Source organism: Pelobates fuscus, chromosome 6 (genome assembly GCF_036172605.1).
Source record: "Pelobates fuscus isolate aPelFus1 chromosome 6, aPelFus1.pri, whole genome shotgun sequence".
In the NCBI taxonomy this organism is placed as follows: Eukaryota; Metazoa; Chordata; class Amphibia; order Anura; family Pelobatidae; genus Pelobates; species Pelobates fuscus.
The window spans coordinates 165027649-165040059 of NC_086322.1; the positions used below are offsets into that span (position 1 = coordinate 165027649).

Below are 12411 nucleotides of genomic sequence, written 5' to 3' on the forward strand. Positions count from 1 at the left end.
AGTGATTGGGTAACCTTAACAACCCAGACTACTTGCACGTTCGTTCAGAAACATCTGGGTTGCCATCACTGCTCTAGAGTCTAGAATAAATTAAACAGCATAATTGACAACACACTACGTGAACATGTAATGCAATTATTTTTTTTAATTAAAGAGATTCTACACTAAACATCAACGAAGAGAAACAAAGTGCAACAAAACAAAGAAAAACATTCAACTGCAAAAAAAACAAAACACTCTTCGAGGTCTTAAAAATAAATTATTATTAAAACAGGACAACCAGGAAAAAATTTAAGTTTTGTCTATAGTGTGTTTAGTCCAACAAATCACATTTTTTTTTTTTTTTTTAAATCAGTATTGCACAAAAGTACATTTTCGGTATTTTCAAGATATATGGTTAACAAAGGGTTGATTTAATAATTAAATTGACTTCTTGAATTCCTTTAACTCAATTAAAGGGACACTCCATACCCCTGAAGTACTTTAGCTTGCTGAAGAGTGTTCACTTGACAAACATTTAAGAAGAAATTGGATTTCTCTTAAACAAATAGTTCCAGACCCCCTCCTCACCCTGTCAGACAACCAGTACTGTTACTTCCTGGTTTTGCTCAGTGCCGTTACACTCAAGAGTCAGGCAATTGCTCAGATCGCCTGCCTTGCAAATACTTCATATGGAGCTGCACTGGGAAGTCTGATTGTACAGCCACAGAAAGTCTGGGCAGGTTTAGAAGGGGAGGGCTTGCAAAGGCTTCAGACAAGAGATCTGCAGCTTTTACAAGCAGATTGAGATATATCCCCAATAAAAAAAAAACAAAAAAACAAAGCATAATTAAATGACAGGTAAATTTAAAGGAATGGGTGAAAATGCATATCAGATACATCATCATTGCTTTGCTCAGATGCCAAATATAACTCTTTCCAGCAATGGAGTGTTATGTACTATTGAGACCAATTGTCCAGCTTGTTGCCAAACTGAAATATTGCAACTACAGTGTCCAATGAAAATCCAGTATTACATTAGTGTAAGAGATATCCAATCAATAAATATCAATGCATCGGTAAAAAAAATGAATACAAAATAAAATTAATATTGTCCTGTTTGAATTGCATATCGATATCAAACTAGCCATATTACCTGGATGAGAGAAGCTACTATGAACTACAAAAGTAGTAATGCTTAGGCAGTGAAAGCACTAGCAAGGCATCATGGAAGGTGTAGTAAACAGCAGCTGCAGCAAATATTGAGGTCCCATGGGTTTTAGTGGGTCCTCTTTGATTGGAAAAGGCACATTAAATTAGGGCACAGGCAACTGCCCACAAATGAACTGTGTTTTGTAGCAGCACTGTGTATTTCTAGTGCAATGGAGTACCCTTTGAAATTAATGAAGAGGGTTTACAGAATCCTATTTTTTTACATAGAAGAGTGGGTGTGCTAAACATTTAGAAGATGTACATACATGTACATCCAGTGTACACGGTCTCATACCTAAGTTGGTACAGACTCTTACTGACCAGACACAGACCAAGCTCTCCTTAAACATCGTAAAGAGAATATTTACAATCTACAAAATAAAAACAAAAAACTATCACAAAGCAATACTGCACTAGACAGACAAAGGCATTTGTGTAAATCTTTCTTTTACACATGCTTATACAAGGCACATCTTTAACAATCCATCTGGCACAGTTTGAAAGGCAATTATAAATTCAAGACCACACACTGTAGCTGAACTGAGCACACCCCAAGTTCAAAGTGAATATATCCAGTGTTTTCATCCTATCAGAAGAATATAGAGTCATTTACCCGGCACACTGGTTTGTACTTTCAGGTAGTCACATATGTTCAATGGTCGTATTACTATAACCTTTAAACAAGTCTGTAGCATGTTTACTGACACACTGATTCACACACTCCTAAATTTAAAAAGATGTACACAGTCCATAACATGATCTGAAAGTGATAATACAAACATTTTAAACTCAATAAAACAGTTCTCCTGCAAATATCTTCTTAAATCTCTTACCTTCCTTTACAGTGTGCTCTACATGTCCATAAATAGCAGAAATAAAACAGAATTAAAAGTGTGAATTAAATTATTACAGTAATAGAGCCAACAGAAAATGTGCCATAGCACCTGTTTCATTATACAAAAAAGAATCATTTCCCGACACCTAAAATCTAAGTTTCTTGTAGATAAAGAGAGTACCACCATCCAAATAAATCTAGGCAACCATGCATACTGCAGCTATTGAGCCAGGCTGTGCATGCTGTGAGTTGCAGTTTGTTGCAGCTGTAGTGCTGGAGGTTGCTTTTGACTTGCCAGCAGAGTTGGTGATTACATCTGTAATTGTACAATATCCCTGCAGTATTCGACGTAGTTAACAGTTTCTAGATCGTTGGTCATGCAACAGGCAGGCTTGCTTGTGTCACAAAAAAAAAAATAAAAAAAAAATCTATAAATAACCAAATTATTTTCATCAAAAATAGATCTACACATATTTAGATTTTCCTTCATTCATATTGTGGTCTAGAAAGCTCATCAGAGTTCATGTACTGTTTCTTCAAAGCACCAATAAGTGGTCAACATTTCAAATATATCCATCCGATCTGTTATTTAGCGACCTTGATAAATATCTAGACAAGAGAGAAAAGAAAAATTACACTAGAAATGCACGTTTTACATTTATTCAAGCATTACACTTTAGGTTCAATGGGAAAAGAACTGCAATAGTAGACTAAAACTAAACCTGAACTCATTAAACTATTGTCTCAATGCCTAGGGCAGTGATGACCAACTCTGGACCTCCAGATCTTCGGTATGTCTGTACATCATGGAAAATGTAGCCCAGTTATTTCTGGTGTATTAAAGGAACACTATAGGGTCAGAAACACAAACCTGTATTCCTGACCCTATAGTGCTTAACCCAACATTTAGGTGGCTTGCCCCCATTTAGCCCCCTATAAAAGTTTAAAACTCCCCTTATTTCCAGCTTCCATTGCCACGCGGGTCCGCCCCCTTTGTGACATCATCAAAATGGCTGCATTTTAGCCATAGGGAAAGCATTGGATTGGCAAAAATCAGCATGGGGCGGGGCCAACTGTTTTGGCCAATCAGGACCTCCTCATAGAGATGCATTGAATCAACAATTCTCTATGAGAAAAATTCAGCGTCTCCATGCAGAGCGTGGGGACGCTGAATGTCAGGGCTGCTTTTTCGGCAGCACTGACCCAGGAAGCCCCTCCAGAGGCCATCTAAGGAGTGGCCACTTGGAGGTGGCCCTAGAGGCAATGTAAACACTGCAGTGTTCGCATTAAAAAACCCTGAAGGGAACAATTATATTCACAAGAACAACTACATTAAGCTGTAGTTGTTCTGGTGTCTATAGTGTCCCTTTAAGGTTAGTGACAGCTACTGTAGGGTATTCATCTGTAGAAAGGAAAGGAAAGAATTAAAAATAAAAATAGAGAGAGAGAGAGAGACAAAAAACATATATATATACCTCACTAATTAAGGCCCAAACTGGAGATTCTGAGAGGATCTTTAATCGAAATGCTTTGATTTTTCCAAGAGAAGGGCTGATTTCTCCTTCAGCTATACCATTCAAAAATTTGCCTGTAAAAAAATAAATAAAAGAAAAATAAATACGTTAATAAAAACCTCTGATTACAAATATAGTAAAATAAACTCTCTTATACTATACTTTTTCTTTCGTCTAAGGCAAAGGAAAGGTTTTTTAGTGCAAGAACAATAAGGATGTGGAATTCTTGGCCTGAAGAAGTGGTTTTAACAGAGTCCATACAGATGTTCAAACAGCAACTAGATGCATACTTGCAAAAACAGAACATTCAAGGATATAATCTTTCAATGTTGGGTAATAACTGCTTGATCCAAGGATAAATCTGACTGCCATTCTGGGGTCAAGGAGGAATTTTTTTCCTAGTTTGTTGCAAAATTGGAAGTGCTTCAAACTAGGTTTTTTGCCTTCTTTTGGATCAACAGCAAAATACAAATGTGAGGAAGACTGAACTGGATGGACGCAAGTCTCTTTTCAGCTATCTAACTATGTAACTATATACTAATTTGATATAAAAATGGAAATGTTTTTAACATTTGCCAGGAAGCAGAATGTCTTTCCGAGTTGTAAGATGCTCCCTTGTAAATATAAGGGTCCCTGCCTTGCCTTGAAAATGGGAATATGACTGCTGGTATGTGCAGTTGGCATAGCAACCCCACATTGCAGTAGTGCAACACGTGTTGCACCATGGTTTTAATGAGGCAAGTTGACACTGACGTTCCATCTTTGATTCCAGTGTGAAGTAAGCAGCTCTCCCACCTTTCCCTCTTATTTTGGCACATTGTGTTTTTCATACTTCTTCTCTGCCATGGTTTGGTAGTAGCTCGTTACAAGGACAGTTAGAAATAATTTGCTGCCCTATCAGGCTGCTTTCAAAGAGCAGGATGCAAGAGCTAAAGGAATTTTACAACACAACAGGAGGCTTCATATTGTGCAATAACTTTCTTTACTAACTCCATAGCAGCAAAGAAAAAAAACAGTTGAAATAAGGAACCAATCAGAAAATAGTCAGAGTATATATAAGTCACAGTATATCCATATCACTTCCTCTTTCTTTGCTGCTCCATCACAAGTCAGGTCAGAATACGGATTCTTTGATTGTGTTTTAATTGTGTATTTGAACAGTTTTACACTGTTGGATTCAGGTTCTCCTTTCCTGGGGGTGGTAGGGGATCCTTTTTTAACCTTTGCTGTGGGGCTGTCAGAGGTTGAGGGTTCTGTCCCCTCTCCCCACAGGCCCTCTCTCTCTGGAGATGGCATTTACTCCCCCCTCCCCCGTGGCTATGTTCGCCACTTTCACTTGCTCTCACGCGCTGTTCGCATTGTAATCAGTGCGAACAGACCGGGCATTCACTGGTTTAGTGCATTTCGACACGAACGGTCCATCAGCAAGGTTCCCCGTTCGTGCCTATTCTGCACAAACGTTCGGGTCTTCGCACAACCTTCCGTTTGTGGAGTTCTTATTTCTGTTGGCGTTCGGCAGTTCTTTTGTCATGAACAGTCCTTTCGTCAAAATTCTGCTGAACGCTTCGACTCACTCCCTTACGTTCACCTGTTCTCGCGAACACTTTTCGCAGGCTTATGTGCCAGTTAGCCCGGTTCTCGCGAGATCTGCGGCGGCCATTTTGTTGGTGTGTTTTTTGGTGGATGTTCACTCATCAGGACGAGGCTCTCACTTTGGAAGTTTAACAGCTCCAAATCCAGCTGTGATTTCCTGAATTTTACCACGGGGACCTGTTCAGGTTGGTGTATTGACTTCTGAGGAGTGGGACTGCCAGTCAGGTATACCCTAGTAGTCTGGCAAGGGGTGAGCCCCCATTTGCGTAATTCCCAGAGTGCTGCGTACCGGAATCTGTTAAAGCAGTTCCGATCTCCAGGGTGAGCCCTAGTGATTATAGAGTCTGCTTTCTCATGCCATTAGGCGATACGTAACCTACGGCCTATGGCCTTTCAAGTCCCTCCCACACGGTCCCTCTACCTCTCCTACCTGTGCCTGTTAGTACTCCAATATTATGGAAGACAAACAGGCCTTGATCAAAGCTGCGGTGGCTGCGCCCCTGGAAAAGGCTATAGCAAAGGTGCTCCCAACGACCTCTGATACTAACAAGCCGGTTGGCAAACATACCCATGCCAGGGAAAACTCAGAAGAGTCAGATGACTCCTCAAAAGAGACAGTGCCTGGCAAAACACCACTGGAAGGGTGAGTCCAGGAAGGTCGCTAGCAAGGGCAAGGCGTCCCTCAAATGCAGTAAGCGCCCTGTGCCCGTGGCCCCACACTTACTCCAGAGATTTCCTCGGACGAGGATATTCCCCACTCCCTCTCCATACTGGACGAGTGGCAGGCAGAGGTCTCAGACTAAGGCGATTGGGGCTCTAACACATACATCAGGGAGACCTTCCTAGGTGAGCCCCAGAGTAAAGGGGATGCGGAGTCATCTGCTACATCCGCTGCGCAGAAACAGGACAACTTTCTAGATGCTACGGGTCAGAGGATGTTCGACCCTAGAAACATAAGGCACCCCCGCTCCGGGGAATGGGCTCCACCTGACCATCTCAAGTTCATGCACGTTTGGATCCGCAAACCCCTGGAAAAACACGTCCGCAAACGGATAAGAGCGGAATACCCCAGACCATCCCTGCCGGATAAGGTGGCGTTCACGCCAGAATTTGACAACTCATACTGGCCTTTATGGAACGAGGTGGTCGCGACCCATGCAGGGGTGTCGAGAGAAGCTTTAAAGGGGCACAAGACAAGCTCCTGGATGCAATGGGGCCACTGGCCCGTGTAATGTACTTGGCGGATGATGCTTATGCCAGAGCAGACTCGTTCAATGCGGACATGGTACATGAATGGGCACACGATATTAGAGAGTGGACCCAATGGGGTTTCTACCTTCTCGGAAATACCAATGCGGCCCTCTCGACAGAGCGGCGCCTCGAAAGGAATCTTCCGCATCGACCCCAAACCTGCGGATCTGGTGGTGAAGGAATTAGGCCCACGGGCACAGGGAAAGCTTTTTGGAGAGACCTTCATGAAAGAATTGAACAAATACGTGAACGTGTTCTCCGGTTTAAACAGAGCCCACACGTCCATGCGTAAGGTCTTATGAGATAACCCTTCCAGGGGTGTTTTTTTCCAGGGCTGGTCGGCAACGGGCCATGCCACCAGCTGATTTTGGCCTGTAGGCCCCCACAACAGTTTCACCCACAACAGTCCTACCCGGAAACTGGCTCGAGACAACACTATCCCTATTACCAAAGAGGCACAGAGAGGACGTGGAGATTGCGGACGTGCCCGTGCAAGATTCCCCACAGGTAAGAGACCAACACTTATCAATGTCTCTGCTAACCATGACTGCCGGACGTGTCTCTTTTTTCCCAGAATTGGGAAAAACTATCCACAAGTGCTTGGGTGTTACAGACGGTCAACAGTTACCACAACGAATTACAGACGTTTCCCATACAGAAGCAACCTCCTCGTCCCCTATGCATCTCCGCCTCGGACACTCATCTCAATTGGAGCTCCGAGACCTACGCACAAAAGGCGCAATACAACCCGTGGTCGAACGATGGGGCTTCTTCAGCAATATGTTTCTCGTCCGCAAGAAAACCAGAGACTTCAGGCCGGTGATCAATTTAAGGGAACTGAACGACCACATTACATACCGTCAATTCAAGATGGAAGGCATACACTTACTACGAGATCTTCTACAAGAAGGAGACTGGTTTACCCGTCTAGACCTCAAAGACACATACCTGTCGATTCCAATTCACGAGGACAGTCGTCCCTTCCTTCGGATCCTATGGCACGGCCTTCCATGGCAGTTCACTTGCCTCCCTTTCGGGCTCAGCTCCGCATCGTGGTGTATCACAAAAATGCTGAAACCGGTGTAGCCTGCCTCAGAACTCGAGGGATCAGATGTATCATTTACCTGGACGACATACTCCTGTTCTGCAGAACGAGCGAATTGGCCTCACAACATTCCTATTAGGGGTCACATTCCGTATTTCACGACGGACTAAATCTGGTTCGTCGTCGGTCTTCTACCCGTTCTTCGACTCAGAACCTCAATTAGGTGTGGTTGCGGCTTTGCAGGCATATGTGACGGCAACGGAGACGTTACGCTCATCAACGGCCCGGCAACTACTGGTATCATATGTTGGCCCTCACGGTCCGGTTTCGGTCACCACACTGTCCAGATGGATTAGATGGCTCCTCACTCTAGCCGGAATAGACCAGTCTTACGGCGCGCACTCCATGCGAGGTGCAGCGGCATCATCGGCGTTTACGGCAGGCGCGTCTGTCAGATATATTACAAGCGGTGGACATACGTTTCGGACATTCTACTTCCGTCCGTCGTCTAACGCCGCGTTTTCTCTTCTGCCTAAGCGTTAAAATTACAAAATATGAAGCCTCCTGTCATGTAATAATAATCTTAATTTTAATAATGACAGGAGGCCAGCATCCCCCCCTTCCCCCTCCCATCTAAATCGATGGGAGGAATCATTTTCCCTTACCCTTTTTCAAGTTGGATCTGACAAGTTAATCATTGAGTTGCGGACTTGTGATGTCGCATTTCTCAAGAGGGAGTGATATGGATATACTGTGACATATACACTCTGACTGTGTTCTGATTGTTTCCTTAATTCAACTGATTTTACTTTGCTGCTATAGAGTTAGTAAAGAAAGTTAATTTTAATAATGACTATTTTGCATTAAGATTATTAGTACACTGCGCTAACAATCTTCAATTATTGTGGTTTTAAGCGGTCTTGTGTAGTTACCCTGACAGGTTGTAAGTGTTTGGCATGTTTGTTAAATAAAGCTTTGGCTGTTGAACTCAAGACTTCATCTACAGAATAACAACCAGGGCATCAGATAATCATGCAGCGTTGTTGCTTTATAGAGGAAAATATTGCCAATGTGTATTAATGAAATGTAAAAGTCAAAACTAAAAAAATTGAGCATAAATCGGATTGCTTGTCTACCAACAGACAATAACAGATGGGTAAATAAATTTGCAAGGGTTACTGCCAAGTTTGAAAGAAAGGAATATAATTTTTTATTTAACTTAATTTTTTTTTTTTTTTTTTACACATTGTTGTAGACATTTTTTCAACTCAAGTCAGGTCAACATAACTCACACTTTTATGGTAAATGCCTCAGATCTGAGCTTAGAAAAATGAATGATGTACATCAAGCATGTCAAACCCAAAGTCTAGCACGGGCCACATAAACAAGGTTAAAAAAAAAAAATTAAAATAATTTTTCACAGAAACTTAGGTTTGCAGATTCAGATAACGCCTAGTGGTGCATTTATGGCGTACAAGGCATGACCATTTTATCTTTTTTTTTTTTTTCATGGATCTATATTGGGCCCCTCAACATTATGGGTATTAAAGGGACTACCAAGCACCAAAAATAGCTTAATGAAGTCATCTCTCTCTCTCATTCCCCTACAGACTCACTGCTCAATTTTCTGCATTTAGAAGTTAAATCACTGTTTTTTTGTTTTTTTTGAATTTTTTATTTTTGTTGTGCATTGAAGGTTACAACATTGCTTGCATGGCCACAGCAGCTCTGACAAGCTCATTATTCGTAAAGTCGTGAACATATTAGTGGCATTCGATTAACTGGCACATTTTTTGTTTTAGTAGATGAGACTCATAACACTTAGTTATTGCTAGGCGTTGCATAATATCAGGTATTGAGTATATGGTTACATGCAGATTATTTGCTTAGATTAGTTAGGTACACGCTTCGTTATGAACGTTACAACATCACCCCTTACGCCCCTTAGCTACACATGGATGCAGTAGGTAAGGCCTGAGAGATATTACATTAACCCCTTGCTTCTTATAGCTATACATGGATGCATTTGACACATTAAGACAGGTATTATTTCGCCATATTTCCGATTCTCCATCCGATTCTCTGGGCCTGGGTCTCGGAGTGTCCATAAGGAGATGTGGTGCAGAGTGGGGACTGATGTGCTCTGCAGGGTGTTCGGGGTCTTGCAGTCGTCCTCTGAGGGTGCTGTCCCTTCGAGGGGTAGGCGGCATGCAAGGATGCAGGGGTGTCTGCAGGTGTGCGATTACGGGCTAGGCCTGTGCTTATTATGAGCTGCCGTTGTGGGTGAACAGCTTAAGAGGGCACTGAACAGGACTCCTTACCGCTGGGCCTCCGCCATCTGGGTGTCTGTGGCTGGAGTGCAGGTTTCGCCAGTTATGCCTGTCTTTCGCCGGTTATGCCTGTCATGCCCCCTGTTCCTCCGGTTTATATTAGGTGCGGTGACCATTTTGTTGCTCCCCATGCGGTCTCAGGTTGGGCTTCCTGCCGATCGGCTGTAGTGGTCGGGCCTCGAGGGTGTGTAGACCGGGATCACCCCCCCGGTCCATAGGGGGGGTACGGGGCCGGTGTCCCCGTGGGTCTGACTCCGAGTGCTGGACGGTGTGCTGCAGAGCGGCGGCCGTCCGCCCCGCTCGCCACCGGGGTAGGCCGCAATGGAGTCATGTCGGCTTTCTCTACCAGGGGACTGAAGCCTATCAGGCCAGCCTCACCCTGGTTCCAGGATACTCCGTCCGGTGGGGGCCGCCGTTGCCGGTCAGTTTGGGGTCGAAAATCTTTAGGTTTGTGTGCGTTTCCATTGTAAGTTGCAGGAGCTGGTCTTGCGTGCGACCAGCCAGCTCGGCGGTCCGGCCCCGCCCCCCTAAATCACTGTTTTTGCAGCCCTAGCCACACCTCCCTTGCCTGTGACTCAATGAACCAACATTTTAAATCAGATCTAACAGGCTGTGTGTTTACTTTAGAAGCTTTTATCACTTAAAAGTCTACTGAAGGCTCTCGAGCAGGATATAAAACATTCTAAATTAAACACACAGTGCAATAAAGGAAGTTTAAAAGTTAGCCTCCCAATACGCTTCCTATAATAAGAGATTTATGTAAATCACAGCCAGGGGTGGTGTGGCTAGGGTAGCGTAAATAAAGATATTTAACTGCCATTTAGGGGAAAGAGTATAAAGGAGAAAGCTCTATACTTTCCAAACTGTCTTCATTAAGCTAAAGTTGTTTTGGTGCTTAGTATGTCAGTATAGTCATCACATTGCTATTTAGAGCTACTTACTTAAGATATTAGCAATATAACAAACATCAGCTTGTTGAACTATATTATTATTATTATTATATTATTTATATAGCGCCAGCAAATTCCATAGCGCTGTACAATGGGTGGACTAACAGACACATAATTGTAACCAGACAAATGGACGCACAGGAACAGAGAGGTTGAGGGCCCTGCTCAATGAGCTTACATGCTAGAGAGAGTGGGGTATAGTGACCCAAAGGGTATAAGTAGTGATCATGAATAGGTTGCTAGAAAAGTAATCACTGAGAAGTAGGGGTAATGAAATGGGTTGCAAAAAAAGTAATCACTGAGAACTTATTAGGTTATTTTTGACAGTTGCACGAGAGAAGTCATGGGGGGCAGGGAGGAGATAAACAACCCTCTAACTGTTTAGGTGATATACTTTCCTGAAGAAGTGTGTTTTCAAAGATTTTTTTAAGGAGTGGAGACTGGGAGAAAGTCTAACGGAAAAGGCAAGGGAGTTCCACAGAAAAGGTGCAACTCTGGAGAAGTCTTGGAGGCGAGCATCAGATGTGGGAGTATGGACAGAGGATAGGCGTAGGTCTTCGGCAGAGCGCAGGGCCCTTAACGGGACATATTTGTGTATTAGGGAGAATAGGTAGGTTGGAGCAGCATTATGTAGGGACTTGTAAGCAAGCACCAGAATCTTAAATTGAGCCCTATATCTAACTGGAAGCCAATGTAGGGACTGACCGGGGGGGGGAGGAGGGGCAGACAGGAAAATGAGCCTTGCCGCTGCAGTCATTATAGATTGCAGTGGTGCAATCGGGGAACACGCAAGACCACCGAGAAGGGTTTTGCTGTAGTCATGGCGAGAGAACAATAGCATGGACCAGCATCTTAGTTGCATCTGGTGTTAGGGGCGGATGCTAGCTATGTTTTTGAGATAGAAGTGGCAGGATTTGGCGACTGGACATGAGGGGTGAAGGAGAGGTCGGAGTCAAATAGAACACCTAGGCGGCGAGCCTGCGAGGTAGAGGTGATAGCGGCGCCATTGACATGGAGGGAGACAGACACGGGAGTAGCAACACTTGAGGGATGAAAAACCAGAATTTCTGTTTTGGACAGGTTGAGTTTAAGGAAGTGAGCAGCCATCCAGTTGGAAATCAATCGTGGAGAGGCAGTCAAACACGAGGCAAGAAGGGCGCAGAGAAATCAGGAGCGGACAGGTAGATTTGTGTACCTGTAACTTATATTGTTTGATATTTACAGAAAGTGTAACCAAATCAAATCATTTTGCATACTGTGACAAAATGGTTATTGACTTTGAAATTATATTTCTCTAACAAGAAAGAACTCAGAGAAATGAAAACACAGTGCTCTTTTGTAGGGATGATAGATAAGCAAAACTATGTGTAAATGGTAATTTCAACATTTAAAGAGATTCACTTGAAGAAACTAAATATTTCTAGGTCATCTTACGCCAGCAAAAGTTCACATCCCTTCATATCAAAACCGGTTTGAAAGGACTTCTACAATACCACTTTTGACCAGAAGGTGATGCTGTACTCCCAGAGTTTTCTGTTTGACAAGTGCTTCGTGTAGTGGATTATGTAAAGCTGTAATAAGTCTAGGGTGGGCGCTGTTTGAGGTAGTTCCCATTCAGATTAACCCCAACAGACCCTCTGTTTTGGGCTGCCTAATATAAATTATGTGAAAAACAAAACAAAAACAACAAGTATGTCGTTAA

General features: G+C 43.1%; 1 protein-coding gene across 2 annotated transcripts in view; it reads right to left on the bottom strand.

Moving 5' to 3' along the window:
- Nucleotides 1–243: 243 nt before the first annotated feature.
- Nucleotides 244–12411, bottom strand: part of MGAT4D (MGAT4 family member D) — a 182735-nt gene continuing 170567 nt past the window's right edge. For both annotated transcript variants that reach the window (XM_063458454.1, XM_063458453.1), the window contains 2 exons: nucleotides 3502–3614; nucleotides 244–2635 (listed from right to left, as the gene is read on the bottom strand). In XM_063458454.1, coding sequence (XP_063314524.1) covers nucleotides 2612–2635; nucleotides 3502–3614 — 137 coding nt within the window. In that variant the 3' untranslated portion in view covers nucleotides 244–2611. The remainder of the gene's footprint in view (nucleotides 2636–3501; nucleotides 3615–12411) is intronic.